This window comes from Phoxinus phoxinus (genome assembly GCF_949152265.1).
Source record: "Phoxinus phoxinus genome assembly, chromosome: 16".
NCBI lineage: Eukaryota > Metazoa > Chordata > Actinopteri > Cypriniformes > Leuciscidae > Phoxinus > Phoxinus phoxinus.
In genome coordinates this window covers 14344865-14365772 of record NC_136891.1, presented here as the reverse complement: position 1 = coordinate 14365772, position 20908 = coordinate 14344865, and the positions used below count along the sequence as shown (strand labels likewise).

General features: G+C 38.8%; 1 protein-coding gene across 1 annotated transcript; it reads right to left on the bottom strand.

Moving 5' to 3' along the window:
* Positions 1-789: 789 nt before the first annotated feature.
* Positions 790-17281, bottom strand: ube2j1 (ubiquitin-conjugating enzyme E2, J1). Its single transcript, XM_079639073.1, has 8 exons — positions 16973-17281; positions 15999-16072; positions 13613-13744; positions 12345-12429; positions 12027-12132; positions 6394-6523; positions 3896-4012; positions 790-2815 (listed from the first exon to the last, which is right to left on the bottom strand). Exons 1-8 carry the CDS (start codon positions 17001-17003, stop codon positions 2546-2548), a joined length of 945 nt encoding a protein of 314 aa, XP_079495199.1. The 5' UTR covers positions 17004-17281; the 3' UTR covers positions 790-2545.
* Positions 17282-20908: the final 3627 nt, after the last annotated feature.

The window sequence follows — 20908 nt, the reverse complement described above, 5'->3', positions numbered from 1 at the left end:
TTTAAAGTCGAATGTCATTGAAAGCGTAATTTTAGCATTGTTCTGCATAACCTTCGATGGTTGGCGGCCGCGGTCGGTCGTTTTGTCAACGTTTTGTTGCACTTTTAAAAAACAAACATTTCTGAAACTGTTTGTTTTTCATGAATTTTCTGTGGGGGACCCCATACGTGAATCATCCTATAGGGGGCCTTGTTCTGAAAAAATAGAAATATGATGGGGTTGGGTGTTTGGGAAAGTAGACCACATATGAATATAAAATCTTCTCATTTTTCACAAGATAGTAATACAGATACATACTTACAATATTGCCATAAATTACTGTGCACATTTTGTTAAATATTTTCTAAGTACAAATTCAGTGAAGTGCCTCAGGGAAATGACAAAATTCTTAGTGTACAATAGAAATAAGGTATTATTTAAATTTTATGATAAAAAAGATTTAAATGCAATAATTATTTGTATTCATCATAATGGACATACAAAAGTAGTGTGAAAAGATTTTAAGATTTAATTTTGGTGAACCACCACTTTAAAAAAGTCTGGGGGACTGAAATATTACCAAATCCAAGAAATAATTACCATACTACACATTTGTATCATTTCATAGTTTTGATGACTTCACTGTTATACTAATAAAATGTGTAAAGTAGTAGAGAGAATGAGCGGGCGTGTTAAACTTCTGCTAGTGTGACACTATTAGTTCATCAGAACGCCAGTACTCGAAATAAATTCAGTTCTCCTGCTGAAGATTACTCAAGGAACAGAGGACAAATGGATCTGAATCTCTGATTCATTTAAATGTTTTAATGATCTGTGCTTAACAGTAGAAGACATCAATCACAATGCCCCACATTAAATCAAAGCCTTAATACAGTGTGTTGATATAATATACAAATGCTGTAATACAATCTCAGATTTAAAATAAAACTACGGTATTATTTTGATATATGGAGTAAATAGAAACATGAAAATAATAATTAAAATGCTAGATTCGGTTCTTGTGCCACCACAGTTCTAGTGTGTTCTTGGTGGTCACTGGCCGAGTGTTGTTGTTTTTTGTCACCAACCAGCTGAAAGTCTGAGAAATAACAACTAAGACACACAATCTTATCCTTCATGTCAATAACAACAATGCTGCAGGTTGACCGCCTACTTTAATATTATCACTTCAATGCTGCAAAGTACTTTAAAACCTACAAGACGGTGAAAAGAGCAAACAGTTATGGATCAGTCGGGTTTATTGGTTGTTAAAGACAACTATTGGTTGTTGCTAAAGGAAGTGAAAAACAGATGATGTTTTAGACGTCTATCAACATAAGGGCAGCGTAGCTTTTGTCTACACCATTAATCCATGTACTATGTATAAACTCATATACTGAGTAATAAAATAAAAACATAATTTTGACTGCTTGAATGTTTTCTGAAAATTAGCAGACCAACCAGAAACGCTCATCTCTCCAAGTGCAAACGTTGTTTAAAAGCAAAATATACAATATTACAACCATGCCTACATTATTATAGTGCGTAAATGTTCGAATCTGAGACAGACGTATAACATTTCAGAAGCACATCAGAAGTGGTCTGCAAATTCTCAAGTTTTTGGTTTCTTCCAGTCTAAGACCAAATTTTGTACATTGGTACTTGTAACTTTTGAAATCCATTATTTAGGAAACAGGAGTCTCATACCATCAAACCCTCAAAATATTGCAGGATTTGTATGAAACAACTTGAAAACATGTCATATTTCACCCCAAACATGTTTTTTTATTAATTATATTGAAGAAAACAGAAATAGTAGCCAGTTCTTATTACATCATGTGATAATGTAATGTACAGTAATGTGTCCAGATGGTCTGCCCAGACACAATTATATATTTTTTTAAATAAAACTTTCCAAAACTAAAAGGCAGTACAATAAATACCACCATGATGCATAAATACTTTACAGTTAAAATAGCTAGGGGATAATTGTAACATCAGAAACGGTATTCTCTTTATGTAAAATATAAATTTGTAATATTTAGGGGTGAAATCTACGCAAGCTTGTTTCTGCCACTGAATGAAATTCATAAAAAAAAGCTAATTGTGACTTTTTATCTCACAGAATTGCAAGTTATAAAGTGGCAATTGCGGGATTGCAGCTCACAATTCATACTTTTTTCTCACAAATGCGAGTTTATAGCTCACAATTCTGAGAAATAAAGTTAATATTGAGTTTATATCTTGCAATTCTGACCTTGTTTAGACTTGCAAGATATTAACTAGCAATCCAGAGTAAAAAAAAGTCAGAATTCCGAGATATAAACCAGCAATTCCTAGAATTTATTTTTTCATTTTGAGATCGTAATCATCTTTTTTATTCTGTGGTAAAAACAAGCTTCCATTGACATGTTCTTGACAAGCTTACTGAGATTCGCCCCTTCAGGTTTTGTTCTGATACACCCAGAAACCTTGCTGGGCAGCAAGGAAGAGGACACACACACACACCCGTCTGCTGGATCTGGACGAGGACAGGACGACAGGTTTCAGGAGGAGCAGAAACAGTTCACAGCTCGTAATCAAACTTGTACTCGTGGGCCAGGTAGATTCTGCGGAAAATGAGCGCTGCGAGCGCGAGTGTGAGGAGCACTATGAGGACGGCACAGCCCGTGTGACTGGGGTCCTGCTGCGGGTGCGGGGGGGCGGGGGAAGCCGTGAACGTGGGGTATCTCGGGCTCTGCGTCTGGTTCTGAGAGCGCCGCTGACGTGGACTCGGAGCCGTTGAAACGGATGGACCCTCGCTTGATGTCTGAGCAGCCACGAATGAGGATTCAGTCTAGACCAGAAGAAAGAGAGCACAGATCATTACAAACACACTGAACAGAGGATACACACAATACTTATGTGTTCACTCTACACCATGAGGGTGTGTTCACACTTGTAGTTCGGTTCGCATGGTTCATTTGGTCCGGACCAAAAACAAACAAAACTATTTAGTCCTGGTTCGCTTGGCGTTCACATTGTTACTTTAACACCGAACCTAAAGAAATATAGGGATATGCTCACAACCTGATTGGTCGACTTTTATTACTTATATTTCTTGATGTAACTTAGTCAAGTCAAGTCATCTTCATTTATGCTTTTAACAATGTAGATGGTTTCAAAGCTGCTTTACAGAGATAGACGTATAGTTGAAGGTAACCGATTGTTTTGGCTTTATAGCGGTTCTTGAATAATGTTATTCTCCAGCCAAAGCTAGCTTTGATTGATTCACTTCCGTCGAAAGGACAATCTGTTATTAAATTAGGGGCCGCTAAGACGACACCGTTCTCTCTACACAGACTTTAAACGCGAACCTGTGATAAACACTGATGGCGCTCACATGCGCATCAAGGATGAATTCTATAAAAGCAACTTAATTATAACAACTTAGGCTACCAAAGATCCAAAACAGTGCTGTGTTCTGGGATAAATGTGCGTAGCTACATATGATGGTATTTTGACCAGCTGAGAGTTCGTGGAGAGCTTATAAAATGTGTAAAGAACTAAAAACAGCGGCAGAAATCCCTCCGTCACACACGCGCGCACGCACACAACAGGTGTTTTTGGTTCGTTTACATGTCTTTGGTCTGTGTTGTGCTCATATATCATTCAAACCGCACCAGAGTTTCGTTTGGACCAAGACCCATCTTTTCAGCGCCTCGGCCTGCTTGTTTGGTTCAGACGGCAGCGTTCACACTTATTCAAATGAACCGCACTAACAGAGCAATCGCACCAGGGTTCGGTTTAATCCAACCAAACATACCAAGTGTGAACACACCCCAAGTCATCAATGGAAATCATCATCAAGTGTTTCCTGACCCTCCCCACAGTAGAATGAGCAGTAAATGATGCGGTGTAAGAGTGTATGTTGCACCTGCTCAGCTGAAGACGCGTCTCCTGTGTCTCTCTCTGGTGTAGATGATCTCTCACTGTCACTGGAAGCCGCCGCCGCCGCTGAACTGCCACTGTCCGCCGATGAGCTCGACTCCGCCTGATGACACAATACACCAATGAGAACTGGGCAGGTGATGTGCTTAATTGACCCTTCGCAAGGAGTTTGATTGACAGGCGATCGGACCAATCATAATCCGCCATCCGCCATTTTTGTCCGACAAAGCAGTCAGGAGAGTTAGTAGATCAACGTTGGAGGATTTGTACTGAAGTCTTTCCGCGGTTGAAACAACATTCCTTCTTATGGTCATTTATGTTTATTTGATGCTATAAATTAACTAGAAGGAAGAGATGATCGGTTCACGAGCAGCTTTAACTGAGGCTCTACAGCGAACTGTCAGACACATTAAAGAGCCACAAAACAGTATTTATTGTTTAAATTTCGTTTAAAAAAAAAGACCAAATATGAAAGTTGAGACTTCAACTTGAAGTTGAATGTTTCATATTAAAAGTAACCTGTTCTGTCCTGTCTGTCAGCATGTTGTCAGTGTCCTCTCTGCTCCGTGATGTATTTTTCACTGCGTGAGAACATGGTGTGGCGTGAGAGTGGTGTAGCTTGTCGGACATAGCAACAGTAACTAAAAGGGGGCGGGACTTTGCGAACGGTCAATTCCTATGAAAAATGGTCACAATGAAATCCATTAATGGTCCTATTCTGGTTTAGGGCAAAAACAATTTTGAGATTTAAGTGTTTATTTCATCAAATTCAAAATTTCTTTATTGGCATGACTGTACATAATACAATATTGCCAAAGCTTGGAAAACATGTAATAATAATAAAGACATCGAAAAAATAAAATATTATAACATAAATTAAATTGAAATGTACAAATTAACAGTGTAACAAATTAGAATGTGTGAACATTATTATGAAAACGTATTTTATCACCGTCTGTAGATTTCAATTAGTCATCACCTTTATTCCAGTAGCGCTTTAAACAAAATAGTTTTAAAGCAGCTTCACAGTGATAAACAAGAAAATAACAATTAATGATGCAAACTTCGAAATTTGCTCTGAAGCAGCTCTAAAAAGACAAAAGTGCCATTATTCAGTTCAATGTTGATTCAGTTCAGTTCAATAACAGTGTCAATGTTGGAAAATTAATCAATTATGAAACAAAGTCGACTCAGTTGTAAAGTAGGGATGGGCACAGTACTCGATCACGCGAGTACTCAAATGTGACAAGGGCGATCATTCATAAAAACGATGATCTGAGTTTTAAAAAAAATACATATTTTTTTCTTTTTTTCTGATTGGTAATAACAGCATTTTGGGCGGCACCTTGAGCTCTGATTGGTTAGCTTTGCCAGAGCACGGTCCAAAGTCCAAACCGAAAAACAGAGAAAATGTCTTTAAAGTCACTTCGAAAAAATATATGAATAAACAGTTCAGTGCAAAATATGCAGCGCCAAGCTGTCACACAAATCTAGCACAAGTACAATGAGTTATCATCTAATATTTGTACATAAAATGTCTTCCAATACCACCAAAGACGCAACTCAGACGAGCATCGCATCTTTTACCGTCAGACAGAAATGCAGCCAGAGGTGAAAAGATGACACAAAAGACATGAAAGATTTGCTGCCCATTCGCTTCGTCGAAGGAGAAGGGTTTAAAGATTTGATGAATTACGTTGAGCCCCAGTATAACATCCCATCGCGCAAGACAGTCACAAGAAGAATAGAAGCTCTATATGAAAAGACAGCTTCTTCACTGAAAGACAGACTGTCAAAGACAGCGAGGATGGCTATCACTCTAAATTATTTCGTCTGTTTTATTTACCCATAGCAGTCGTTTGTTACACTTGTTAAATTTTTTCCTTTAGCTTTGAAAAAAAACCTAAGCTGTTCGTTTTGTTGTTGTTTCATAAGCACAGTTGAAATAAGCTGCTGAAGTAGCCTAACACTGAAGAGAATGTTTTATTTACTGTTGACTAAAGTAAAGTAGCCTAAAAGTATCATGTGTTCATTTTTATGATGATGAACATATCCTTTAAATTGTATTCAGAATTCATCAATCATGTGTTGTTCAATAATTTTTTTGTCCGTTTTACTCTGACTTAAGTGTAATTTTAGCCAATATACTGTAAAATAACATTTTGGTTTATCAGAAAGTGCTAATGTAATCCAAAATATTGCTAAAATATTAAATTGATATCATTGTCTCCATGACGGACATGCCCTGCCACCTCCCCCGCCCTGGAAATTTATGCAAATTAGCACATATTTAATTAGATAATGCCTCAATTGCATATTTAAACAATATTTAAGAAAACATTCAATACAAATAAATGAAATTCATAATGTAATCAATCAACTGGGGAAGTACGGTGATGTCTAAAAACTCGCTATTCACCCGAGTAATAATCTTGATGAGAACATACTGTGTTGATGTTGAGTGTGATGAACAGTGAGTGTCACCTTGAAGCTGATCTGCTGGGCCAGTCTGTGTGCCTGAGGGTCGACAGGTCGAAGGTCACTGTCAGGAGAGAGCGCTAGCAGAGCGGAGCGCATACAGCTCCCGCAACCGTCACAGCAGAAATCCTGAGACCTGACAAAAACACACACATTTACAGAATATTGCAGGATATATTCTAAACGATTTATTTGTACATATTGATTTTTTAAATTAAAACTGTGCACTCGTAATCTTTAATCAAAATATCTTCCCCTCCCTCTTGCAGCATCTCTTCTCTGATGATAAGGGCGGGGCGACCTGTCAATCACATGAGATCGACTAATAGCAAATCACAATCATCCAATCAATTCCCCACAGACAAAACCAAGCCCCGCCCACATTTGTTTACCACACTGTTTGTTGTTAGCTTTTGTCATCTGATAGAGCGTTAGAACGTCAGACTAAACAAACAGATACACTGTTCCAGTTGTGCTAAAATACACAATATAGTAACAACTAGTGTTGGGGAAAGTTACTTTTAAAATTAATAAGTTAAAATATTGGATTACTCCCTAAAAAATAACTAATTAAATAAGTTAATTTTATGTAATGTAATGCCTTGCGTTACTTTTGCAGGGCTTGCTTGTTTGTTTTTAATAACAAAAATGTTTTTGTCAAATGTAAAGGCCCTTTAACACAACATAAGTGAAATGAATAAGCCTCGGGCTGAAGGAAATGCAAATTCACGCCTGCACTGTAGACGCACGCAGCTCGAACAAACCTCACAGCTGTTGTGAACTTTTTTCTTCTAAAGTGTAGGAAACTCATAAGCGGAGACTCGGGTGTATCTTCAGCAGGATTCTTTATTGAGAACACAAGCTGTTGGTAGCTGCAGTCAACAAAATCTCTACTTTCTCAAACTTTTACATTGAATTTATAGTTTATACTTTTCAAAGAGCGGAGGGATTACATAGAGGAGGAGACCAATGGAGTAGGCGTTAGCTCGTTACCAAACTTTCCGCGGCTCTAATCTCATCAGCATAAGTTATTCAGAGCATTGATGCTGACCCAATCAGCCTGACTTGATTGCTTAAACGCAAACCTTAACATTATCATAGAGACAAAGGCACAGCTGTATTTTGAGCTTAATGGTCAGGAAGTGCATAAAGACAAAAGCTAATGTCAGACACATTAATTGCTTGACTTAATCTTCTTTGAATCTCTTCATCTATGCCTCAAATGCTACCTTCTGTCTACTAAAATTTCTAAGTTTATATTAGATCCTAAATTAAACCTTTAATAAATGTGTAACACAACACAGCTGTACTGCCATTCTGGATGGCAAAAGAAGAGGAAGCAGGGGAAAGTTCAACACTCTTTAGCAATAAAAAAAAAAAAGAAAAAACAAACAAATGTGATGTTCAACTGAAGTTATTTTTGTCTATTCTCGTATGGACATATTGAATCATTGAAGGTCAGCAGCAAAGCCATTGCTGAATAAAGTGAGATTAAATACATAAAGTATATGTGTGTTACTTAACAATTAATCATTGAAGGTGTGTGTAAGAAAAAAGATATATGCACTTCTTGATGGACATAAATGTTGTGATGCTATGTCCATCAAGAGGTGCATCAATATTTGGTGAAGATCTTGTGTTGTGAAAGCAAGAGTCCAGCGCTCTGTAAAGTCTCCTCCAGCACATCATGAAGACTTTCACTGAGTCTCAGATCTGGACTCAGAGGAGCATCAGTTCATGTGTGGAAATGATTCTTCATGATCCTCACAACCGTTCTTTCACAATCTGAGCCGGATGAATCTTGATATTGTCATCCTGGAATATGATCATGATGCGTTTCATACATGGGTGTTTAAGAAATGAAAAGCTACACACTCCATCAATTAGTAGCTACGTTTACATGGACACCTTTTGGTTCAATCGGAATGAAATCAATACGATTGATGAATCCGAACACGGTGTTTACATGGGCGATAAATAAAGTAATTGGGTTGATGTGTGCGTTTATATGTCACAAGTTTCAAATCGTAATTGATTTTTTGACATGCGCACACTGCACAAATATACAGAGTTTCCCGCTGTTTGGACTATTCTCCTCTATTGGTTCTTAAATTGTTTTAAACAGCAGACGTAATATTAATCAATCTCTGGTCATGATTTGGAGACAATGAGCATATGAAGCGTGGCGTTTTGTCGTGCTGCTTATATTTATAAAAATGCCCCTCCCCGTGGCCAAAACCAGTCGTCTGTGGATGAGAATCCAAAACATTGGACATTGTCCTGCTTCACTTCACATCATAGACGCAGTGAAAGGAGTATTTTAAAATGACGGGAGTCACGGGACACTTATTTAAATGACACTTTATTCAACAGGAAGAACAGCTCGTTCCGCACGTCATACATCCTTACGCTATTTAACGCCTTTCAATCCGATCGAGATTTCAATCCGATCGAGCTCAATCGGATCGATTAAGGTGTTTACATTAAGGTTTTTTAGTCCGATTGAGCCGTCAATCCGATTACAAGTGTCCATGTAAACGCAGCAACTGTTAGAAGAACTGATGTCAAACATGCTGGAAATCACACCAATAATGATCCACTCAGAGACTCTTAAGCATTTGCCCATTTAAATCCAAACAGAATAACACTAGAGCCAGTGCTGTAAAACCCCACAGATGTTGGGTGTTATTTTCGTGTGCTGGTATGTGTGACGGGGGTGGACGTTTAATCAGCACGTGTTGATTGGAGAATCGTCGCTGAAAACAACAATCTGTCACATCTTCAGATGTATTTGTGTGTTTATAAAGGACACAGCATGTCCACACATGCTGAAATGAGGCCTCAGCTGGATATGATAATGACGTATAAGTCTCTGGGGCAGTGAAGTATCAGATGACAACAACAACATCAATCCACCCCTTCTCTAAAGCGCTCGTCTTATGTCTGTTATCCCAGTGTCACAGGGCATGGTGACAACACCATGCTACTTTATATACATATACCATGTTTATAACTTTTACCACCTGTTTGTTACGTTCTGAGTTTCGTATTTTGGTTGTTGTATTTGCTCTCCACAAACTCAGGTATTGTCATTCGTCATGTCAATCATCATTATTCAACATTACGACCCTCGATGAGCCAATGCTAACTATCCTGAATGTTTTTCTTTCGTTTTGTCTTATGACTTTGTTAGCCCTTCTGCTTGCTGTTTTTAGTGAAACAACCATTTTGTTGTTGTATATTTTGGTTTTGTATTGTTAAATCAAAGTTTACTTTGGTGATTTGTTTCGTGACATGTTTTTTTAACCTTTATCTGAAATGTCTCTCATTGCCAGTTTTCTTAGACCCAGTGAGTTAATATTTCACAAGACTTACGTTACACAACACAGAGTTTGAGGTTGTATAAATACATCAGCATGTGTGACTCTCTGTGTTTGTGCTTTTACTTGTGGTTTAGTTGAGCATCCTAACACTGAAGATTGCTCATTTTCATTGTGCTGTTTTTCTTTTTTTCTTTATTAGTTAGATTAGACCTTACGAGAAGGCGGAAGGGTTTTTTGTTTAATTGTTTTCTTTGAATTAAAACCCCATCTCCTGTGTTTTTTTCCCCTGCAACTTGTATATGTATAGTAAATGATATTTACAAGATTAATTACAAGAATCTATAATAATCACCTCTGTTTGATTTATTTACACACACAAGCTTTTGGCGACTTCATCTATTTAGCTTTAGCTCAACCTTCCTTATGTTATATCCTCTAATAGCCCTAGACATTTAAAAAGTGGGCATAATACTTAAAGGGGTGGTTCAGGATTTTGGACATCGGACCTCATTTTCAAGTTAGCCTAGTTGTTATTCATCAGTGGAGACAGTTTTCAAAAAATTTCATCCAGTCCTTCAGTTGCATAGTTCGCCGATGCTAGGCTAGTGCGAGTCAACGGTATGTGCTAGCCTGCCATTAAAAACAGTTTTACCCACTCCACAGTAAGTTACACCAAAAGCAAATAAATTATAACGCCAGACTGTCGATGTAAATGTCTATTGAGAGAATAATGTTAGAAATCAAAGTACCGGTACTCTTACATCTCAATGATCGCATTACATCTACAGGAACTAGTTTCTCAGCAGCGGCGGAATTTTACTTTGCTCCGGTTAGTAGTACTGCGCCGAAAAGAAAACACAGAACAGAAGCGCGCACTACAGACGTTGTCTAGCTAGCTAGTAGTAGCCTTGAACAACGATATTGAAAACATTCGATTGTAAACTAAGGAATTGGCAACATGGTGATTCGTTGTGCATTTCGAAATTGTAAAAATAAACCAAATAGATGGTCATGCAAAAAGTTCCCACAAATTTCCATTGAGAGACCCAGGAAGGAACCAACTGTGGCTTCTTTCTGCTGGCTTGGACAACGAGACACCGGCAGAGACTATTAAAGTTGTGAATTTGTAGTGATTATTTTAGACCAGACGACTTTGAAAAACCCCATAATCGAAACGTTCATAAGTCACTGACAAGGAATGCAGTTCCAGCCGTGTTTCCATATGCACCAACAGCAGATGAACAGGTAATAACTTTTGTTAGGCTAACGTTTACTATAGCTATCTATGAAGCTAGTCCCTTTCATAACTGATAGAATGACAATGACAACGTTAACTTAGTGGAGATAACGTTATAGTTCAATTTCTGCCCTTTTAGCATCCATCTCTATTAGTTCTTCGTCTGTGTATTCCGGCTCATACATGTAACACATGTTGAATAAAACACATTCCTCGTCTCCAAAGTCTGAAACATTGGCATGGCTTTCAAACGTGGCCATAGTCCTATGTTGATTTCTTAGTGAAATATACTCTGCTTCTGTAGTGATCATATACAGTATATAAGAGGTAGTGATGAGTGTCAGCGGCAGGTAAATACACTTGCGTCATGTGGAGACTCTCTCGGTTGCCTAGGTAACTTAATATCACTCCGCCGCTGCTGTAGACTGTGCTAATAAATACAGGGAACAAAGTGTAACTATTGCAATGCAATGAAAGGGTAGTTTGATTTCTAACATTATTCTCTCAACAGACATTTACATCGACAGTCTGGCGTTATAATTTATTTGATTTTGGTGTACTGTGGAGTGGAGTGGGTAAAACTGTTTTTAATGGCAGGCTAGCAGATAGTGTTGACTCACGCTAGCCTAGCATCGGCGAACTATGCAACTGGAAGGACTGGATGAAAATATTTGAAAACTGTCTCCACTGATGAATAACAACTAGGGTAACTTGAAAATCAGGTCCGATGTCCAAAATTCAGAACCAGCCCTTTAATCGGTTTAAACTGTAATTTACCATTATTGGTGAAAAACTGTAAACATGGTATTATGTCATTTTACTGTACTGTACAGTCAAATGTATGTTTTTATGCATGTATGCTTTTGCAAGTCAAACCTATGAATTGCCATATAATTCATGGTGAAAAAAGGCAAAAAGACCTTCCTTCCCAGAAGTTTCTGCCTGACACGTCACGTATGATTATGCACTTACACACACAAGTGTCATGTGTGCAACCCTGATGGTGTGTATGACCCTGTGCACCGTCTACACACGAGGACTGACCATGTTTTTCTCAGATGAAAATTAAGAGGTCTTACTTTTTAGCGAGAGCTCTTCTCTCCTCAGGAGTGTAATCCAGAGATCCTATCGCTCCTTCCCCTTTAGTCGGCATGAATCCAATGATCGCTATTAAAGCTGTGCGAACTGACACAAAGAGAAAAACATACAGCTTAATGTTAGATACAAAGGCAACTAAAGGATGAAGGTTGGAGCAGATGCGCTGTAAATCGGCTGTATACAAGATGCAGCAAGTGGATTCATTTCATGTCTGGGTCATTTTATATTTTGTATATAGAAAATTAAGGCGGTTTTAATTCAATAATAAATAAATGTAAAAAATTCATGAAGACACTCACTGCTCCATGACGGCTGCCACGTCTCTGGATGGTGACCGGAAATACTCAGACAGATCTTCTTCCCAACCTCAAACCTTCCATTGGGCTGAGGATGAGAGGAACGGTTCAATTCATTACAAGAGAAACAGAGAAGCACAACAGAAGAATGGTTAGGGGAAGAGGAAGTCAGTAGATCCCAAGGAGGACACAGAAACGAGCTATACAATGCAAGTTGACGAGTTAATTTATCCACGTATTAATATGTTCCAGTTCATGGAGATTTTTAGATGATTTTTACACCGAGGCTTTTTAGGTTGGGTAGGATCTGAGATCTCTGACCCAGTTTGTTTCCAAGGCTGAGAAACGAGTATGAGAACTCAGCATGTTTCCTAAATATCTGCAAACATATTATGGTATTTTCATGCTTTAGTACAGTCAAAAAAAATTTGCATACAGCACCTTTAAGTGATAAAAAGCAGGTGGAAACATTTTACAAAAGACAAACACTCGTGCAATGCTTTAAGTTTTACTACCAAATTATATGTAATATTATACAATTGATCTTATACTAAAAAAAATTAGGACTTAGGAGGACTGCACATGTGCATTGGCTGATCTAGCCTGAAAAATACAAATTTGAAAACAAAATGAACAAATTTTGTAAGTAAATATCTGTCTATATCGGCAGGTATCAATAGTCTGTAATCTTCATTCAAAAAGAGAAACCGAAACTAGGACTGCAAACTGTAAACAAAGCAGCGCTCAAAAAGGCGGCTCCTTTTATTATGAAAATATTGGTGCACTGAAATGCTCAGGTTAGATGATATAAAATGATAACAGCCTTTTGTCTGTGCCGTCTTGACTTCTTTACTCGCTTTCATCACTTTTATTCTTGTGCACTGACTCATTCGCTAAAAACCAGCCTGACAGCGTCACGGCTCTATAAGAACCGACTCATGAGTGACTTTAGCTCACGAATGACAGCACACCGGTCACAATGCATGTGAGAGGACTACACAATAGATATTAGTGGTGCCTGTTTTAGTGTCACATAGTGATTTAGTTCTAAAAGCTAAAACAGTTTTTTCAAGGCACCTGTAGATGCAATATCAAAGCAGAAGACATGATCATTCAAGAACCATTCATGAAAACGAGTGTCATGCAAATCACTGGGTTCCAGTGTTTTTATGGAGTACCGCTTCTCGATTCTCAACCCTAGGTAAGATGAAGGACTGTGTAGGATTAAAATAGAGGCATTAGGTGTAAGAAGTAGACAGCGCTTGTCTTACGGTGAGCAGAATGATGCTGGGAGGCTTCATGGGGTATTCGGGGGGCAGCACGATCCGACCGTGATAAACTCCACCATCAAAATCAGAGTCTGGAGGTCCTCTGACGGAGAAGTGCCATTCAAACAGGTTATCCTGATCAACACACCAGAGTCACATCACACACTGAAGGTCACAGAGTAGAGCAACAGCATGATGATTCAACATGAAGAGTTGACCGCTCTGATGCTAGAGAGCACGAACTCACCCTTCTTTAACCGTAACCAATCTTGGGATCATGTAAAGCCTCAGATGAAACCATATTTCTTAAAGGGGTCCTATTATGCTTTTTCCATGTTGATCTTTCTTTAGTGTGTAATGTTGCCGTTTGCTCATGAAAAAGGTCTGTAAAGTTACAAAGCCACTTCGAAAGGAGTTATTCACTATATCAGTGCACACTAGAGCTGCACGATTAACCCTTAAAAGACTGCGATCTTGATTGCGATCCCGTGCGAACTTATTCCTAAATGACAAAGATTCGCCTGTGTCTATTAAACCTTTGACCACAGCGAACATAGATCTGTGTTTAAATCTGCCGCTGAGCCAGAGAGAGCAGTCATCACATATAGGTATGAAACAGCTTCACAAACAGTCTTTTCAACCACACAATATCGTTATTTCTTTGTTGGAAATATTCATAGCACCACAGAAGGGCTGGGATAAGAGTTTATAGTTTGAATATAAACACTGATGTCTACAGAAGCAATCAAAATTGAGAAAATCACCGTTTGAAAGTAACTTGGCACTTCAAATAAAGATTGCATCAATTACATCATTACACCAGTAGGTGACGACAAGTGACTGTTAAAAACGTGTTTATCACTGAATCATTCATTCAAGAGATTCGTTCAAAAACAGTAATGAAACAAGGCAGTCAAGTGGAGTCATTGAATTATTACTTCAAACCGATTTTTTAAATAATTAAAACATTTTAAAAAGACAGCAGGAAACCATATTTTGTCAGAACCTGTCGAATATCTCATAAAATTCCTGCTAGAGCTGCAAGATTCTTGGAAAAATGTAGAATAACGTTTTTTTTTTTGGTGTAAAATGTAGGCTAGATCGCGATTCTGAAGGAGAAAAAAACCATTAGAGAACTAAACAATAATAACATACAAACTAGAGGTTCTGACAAATTGTTCATTGCTTTAGTCCATTTGAAAATATATATTAATTTGAACAAAATTATTAAACGAAATTATTAAAAAATAATAATTTGAATGCAGTCAGTCTCATTGATAGAGAGATGTTTCATTATTGGATGAATCAGCATTTGTGAATACATCTTTTAAAAGAATGATTCAATGACAAACACTAAGATAAGAAATTCAATTTACAGGTGAAACTCGAAAAATTTGAATATCTTGCAGAAGTTCATTTATTTCAGTAATTCAACTTAAAGGTGAAAGTAATATATTATATAGACTCATTACATGCAAAGTGAGATATTTCAAGCCTTTATTTGTTATAATTTTGATGATTACATAAGCTGTAAGAAATTATCATCAAAATTATAACAAATAAAGGCTTGAAATATCTCCCTTTGCATGTAATGAGTCTATATAATATATTAGTTTCACCTTTCAAGTTGAATTATTGAATTACTGAAATAAATTATTTTTTGCACGATATTCAAATTTTCAGAGTTTCACCTGTCAAAATACTTTCAAAAGATGAATTTCATATTTTGATCTCTACCGTAGACATCGTAGCGATCATTTTCAATTCATTCCTATAGAAGTTGAGCTTCGCACCAGTGGACACGCACCGTAGACAGAGGAATCGCTGTCATGTAGGAATAAGATAGCGTGGGTGTTTGAATTGGGATCTCGATCTCGTGCCGCTGTAATTCCCGCCCGAGGCATGTTTACAGCGCCTCAGGAAGCCTCCGGAGCTGATACTCGCTGTAAGGGTCGTTACATTTCCAACACACTCTATAATCGGTCAACCAATCACAACAGACGGTGGCCGGCTGGCCAATCAGAACCCAATTTTTGGAAGGTGGGTTTAAAAGAAACAAAACTAAAACAGAGCGCTCAGACAGAGTGTGCAACTGGTGCTGTAACAACGTAAACGTAAATTATAAGAAGAAAATTTTAAATTAATTTAAAAATACTTTTTTAACATTTAACATGTATTTTGATCATTAAATGATGTAAACATTCCAGTGGACCCCAAAAACTAATAGGACCCCTTTAAGGATGTTCTTTGACAGGCAGTATATAACAGCTAGTTCTGCTACTAGATGCTGATTGGTCATTAACATTTACATTTAATAATTTAGCAGAAAATATATATAAACGTAATTAATAATTGAATTATAATGATCTAGACATGAGTCTCGTCTGACCTCCAGTGGCTGAGCATGATAATGTTCGGTCGGGTCCCGGAGTTCAGCTGCCTCTTTCATCAACCTCTTCACAGCTAATGAACAGAAGAAAACACACGTGTCATTGAGCTGCAATCTTATGACAATATCTGCAACAAATATTCAATATAATGACTGACCCAAAAAATAAGGAGTGTAAAATAATCAGTCTTCAACTGATTTGTGAAATATAAAAACTGAAGTTACAAAATGTATAGCATAAGAAAAGTCTAAATGTAAAAAAATGTGCTGAAAGTGTAGGCTCAATAGTGACTATTTATTTCACTCAATAGTGGTGTAAATCCATTTCAGTGTTTGAATTTAAGGATATCTTTGTTTACTTATGTACAAGTTGTTTACTTATAAACCATTTCTGTACTGTTTACACTGTAAAAATGAGTCCACTACTACAGTAGCTACTAGAGTAATTACTTCTGCAACTAGCCTAACCCTAAACCTGAAGTTAATTAATATTACTCAGTACTTAAACGTATAATTATTACACTGTGTGTAACATGGACACCTTAAAATAAAGTGCAACCAATAAAATGTGTGATTTGATTATTACAAATAGTATTCGCTTGACAAAATAATAATATATTACTGCAGTGCCAAACTGAACAAATATTTGACAATTACTGTATAAATTGATGTTAGCTGGTTGCTTACCAATATATTGTTTTATATACAGTATACTGTGGTGGCTTGTACTATGGATATATACCATTACATTGCACTATAAGCATGTACATGACATGGTAACGTTAGTTTATAATGTTTGCTCGACGCATTCCAGCACAGAATCAGATGAACTATATTGACACACATACTTAACGAGCTAATCCAGCTAGCTCATTACATTTAAGGGCTGAATGTGTGTATAACGCCCTTTCAGAGCACATAACTCATGCCATTAAATGTAATATCGATGATGTAGAAAAGATGTGGTGACATACCTGGACTCTTCAAGTTATATTTGCTCTCCATGACGGAACAAACCTCGCGCTGGGCTGGTATTTTCCGTTCAGGTTATGTGGTGTGTGTGTGTGTGTGTGTGTGTCTCTTGGGGTTTCGGCCAGGTGTTTATCTAGAGCTGTAATCCTGACGTGGCAGCACTGAAGTTTTTTGCTACTACTTTCGAGATTAATTTTCTCAGATGTCACAGGACACACACAAAAATGAAAACAGGAAGTAAAATTAGCATTTGAATGGCGGAACTTTATTGATGCGCTTCACACGAACAGCGCTATGTGACGTCAGCCACTGAAAAGCTGTGTTGAGTTCTCGGATAAATTAGGTTTTTCAAAGAGTATGTTTGACGCCATACGTCAGCAAATTTTACATTTTGCAAGAGTAAGTGATACTTCTGATGCAAAATGTGTTACATGTTTACTGGAGATATGACACACAATTATGTTACTAATTATTATAACAGGTGAAACAGAAACCAATACACATATCATAAAATCTTATTGTGAATAAATGTATAAAATATAAACTGAACTAAAACGTGGAGAATTTGTGAAAAATACTGTTTAAATAATAAAGTAAAAGAGAATACATTAACAGTATGTTTGTGTATAATTTTATAAATAAATAAAAAACGATATATTAGGCCTCAGTATGCTTCTGCGTCAACTCCATGACGTAGCTACGCCGTGACTCCTACGGCATCGTGGCCGTTTTATGGTTCTGCGTCGGGTTGTGTTGCATCGCGTTGCATTTCACCGCCAGAATGCTCGGGGGGGTGTGTGGTTCGTGAATCTCTTTGCCCGTTTGTTTTGGTTCCGTGCTCCGGTTCCGCTTTTTCATTTCCGACAATGGCGAGCGAAAGAGAAAGAGTGTTGTTGCAGCTGGAGCTAATCGACGTTGAACAACAAATGATATTGCAAATGTTTAATCGCAGAAGAAAAAGAAGACGTCAGCGAAGGTGGTCTGTACGACCAGTGCACGAAGACTGGGAAAATGGCGGTATAGCGGGAGGGGGAAACCGGAAAAGCTACACTGCGGAAATTATGTATAATCTGACCAATCACAGCCCTTGCGATCTGCGTCGCCTCGAAGCGTAGTTAAAAATTTTTGGAGGTGCACGTCGAGCTACGGCAGAGGGGTTCGCGGAGGCGCAGAGGGGTCTGCGGGGGTACGCCGTCGATTCGACGCAGAAGCATAAAACAGGCTTTAGTCCTATTGTACCAAAGTTTGGTTGTAGTTTCACCAGAGTTCCACTGGGGGCGATCGCCCATGAGTGCAAAATGAATGGGAGTGTATGGAGCTAGACGGCTAAATTTGTCGCTTTCACCCAGTGGTATCCGAAGCAGGACCAGAATGTCTTCTAGCAAAAAATTATTCTAGCACGTGTATTTACCCGTGTCAGCGGTGTTGGCGATGCCACGATGCCATCAAGCGGTATCTCTGGTCGTAATCAGTCCTTCACTGACCAATCAGCGTTCATTAGCAGAATGCTAGCGTGTAATGGGCAACAACAGCTCAACCTGTAAGAAATCGAAAGGACATAACATAAGTACTCATTCATTCAACTTTCGACCTATAACCCATGTTGAACTTGCAAAACCTACAATCAAATCTGAGATTTCTCACCGGCAAGTGGGTGAAAGAGACAAATTTAGCCGTCTAGCTCCATACACTCCCATTCATTTTGCAATCATGGGCGATCGCCCCCAGTGGAACTCTGGTGGAACTACAACCAAAATTCGGTACAATAGGACTTAATAGTGGCCAGGCTCTCTCACCCGCTAAGTTCAGCACCAGATCCGACCCGTCACCCGTGTCAAAATTAAATCCGCACCCGCCCAGACCCGTTAATATTTGGCCCGTTACCCGACCCGTGCCCGCGATAAATCACACACGCTAAAATCATTCCAATTAAAGTGCTTTATTTTTTATCTCGCACCTCTCTCAACATCACAATAGCCTCATGAATGGCCTAATGAAACAGGCTAAAGTGCGCTTTGTTTTGCGCCATTCAAGTAGCCTACCATCGGCACCTAAATCGGCTATGGAACCTGATAACATTAGCCTATACGCCAATAGACCTATTAATGAAAAATACAACCTGAGCCTGTCGCTTACAAACCATTACTTTCCCTTAAGGTTACTGTGAAGGAAAAGGATATCATCCACAGTCCCAGGTTTAAGTTGCGTTCTCCGTTCTTGAATAACAAATCCAGCTGTGGAAAAGTCTCTCTCACTCGCAGCGCTCGATGCTGGGATGGAGATAACATTCAATCATTGCCAGGTTGGGAAATGTTTTCGCATGCTCCTTCCAACACAACAAAACATCGAATGGATCCCCCTTGGGTGGCTTGAACTCGATGTATGCAGAGACCTCGTCCTCGGGCAGCACAGTGTCATCGCTGGAGTCATCTACGTCTGACAAACAATCAACTGTTGAAACCAAACAAACTCTCTTCGCAGCTGGGCCCGCCGACATGTTGCAGCCTGGTAGCAGATCTTCACGTTTCTCCTCGAGTTCTATTTAAAAGAAATAGACACATGGATGTACAGTATATATTTCACTAAATTATTAATTTGCCCATTAACAATAATTGTTAATTATTAAAGACAAGTAGCATATATTATGCAGCTCAAATTTCTCAGTTAAAATCTTGAGGCATTTTTCTGAATGCGATGACAATTTCAGACTGTCAATAGAAGACGCCTGAAGGTGACGTTTGAAGCGTTCCAACCACACAGCTGTCAAGTGAATGGCCGGAGTTTTGGATGCTTCCAGGGCTTTGGTGGCTTCTTTGAATCGTGCCAAAAAATTCACAATGTCATGCAAAGTCTCCTTGCTCATGCAGTTTAAACGGTGTTCTTCGTCACGTTCCTCCAGAAGAGCACGGATGGCCTCGTACTGGCTGCTAATGGAGTCCAGCATCGTGTGAAGCGAGTTCCATCGCGTCTCCACGGATGCTTTCAGTGATTTTTGCAGACGATTCTGGAGATGTGACTTCTTAAAGTAAGTCACAAGCGACTTAGCAGACTCAATGACACCAGATACCTCTTCGCCAAACAAATCGTCCCCAGCAGGTTTCCCAAGTGTGGTATGCAATACTGTGTTCAGGATATGTGGTGCGCAACTCAATCTCGTGGCTGTGCGGAGGGCCGCAACAATGTTTGCACCTCTGTCAGTTACGTACACTAGTTTGGGAAAGAACTCATCCATTCCAAATTTGCGGAGTGCTTGGACGATGGCTGGCCTGAGGTTGTCAGCTGTTTTACGTAAATTGCTGTCCCATTCAGCTGTGCAGAGCACTCGCTCCTGCAGTTCCCAATTGCTTTTAATGTAATGTATTGTCACACAGAGATATCCAATTTTTCGGAAATCATCCGTCCACAAATCCAGCGTCACAGCCCCGTTGCTCTCGGTCAATTGTTCCCTCAGCTCCGGAATTATGCCTTGTCTTTTATCCTCGGCAGATGGAGACAGTAGTTGGATCGGGCAGAAGCTGATGCGTGTCCACAAGGCCAGCTCGTGCCCCAGTTTCAATTAAGCCTTGTGCCAGTTCAAAAAATATATCGCCGCACACAGTCTCAAATGATCTAATGTCTCTGCACTCAAATTGCACAACCAATTGTGTTATCGCCTCCTTGTCAACCCCTCTTGGAGGTTTGTAGCCTTTGGCAAAGTACCTGTCAATTGTCGCACTGGCAACCCCTGCTGTGCTCCTGCAAGTCTCGACATGCTTGCTAAGAGAAGACGTGCCCAGCTTCCGGCTATCAAACGGCAAAACTTTATGGCATGTTTTGCAAGCCGCAAAGCCGCTTATGATGTTATTTTCCTGATCTCGTATTTCACCACACTTTCTCCAAAATTCTGATTTTGCCTTCAAAGACTCGTTATCAACAATTTTATATACTCCACTCGCCAA

What these genes read in the sequence shown, in the direction of transcription:
- ube2j1 (XM_079639073.1), bottom strand. Translation starts at nt 17,003, where the DNA reads ATGGAGAGCAAATATAACTTGAAGAGTCCAG. An exon ending in ATCATGCTCAGCCACTGGAG is followed by an intron (nt 13,745 to 15,998) that starts GTCAGACGAGAC and finishes TGTGTTGATCAG; the next exon opens with GATAACCTGTTTGAATGGCA. An exon ending in CCCAGCAGATCAGCTTCAAG is followed by an intron (nt 4,013 to 6,393) that starts GTGACACTCACT and finishes TTGTGTCATCAG; the next exon opens with GCGGAGTCGAGCTCATCGGC.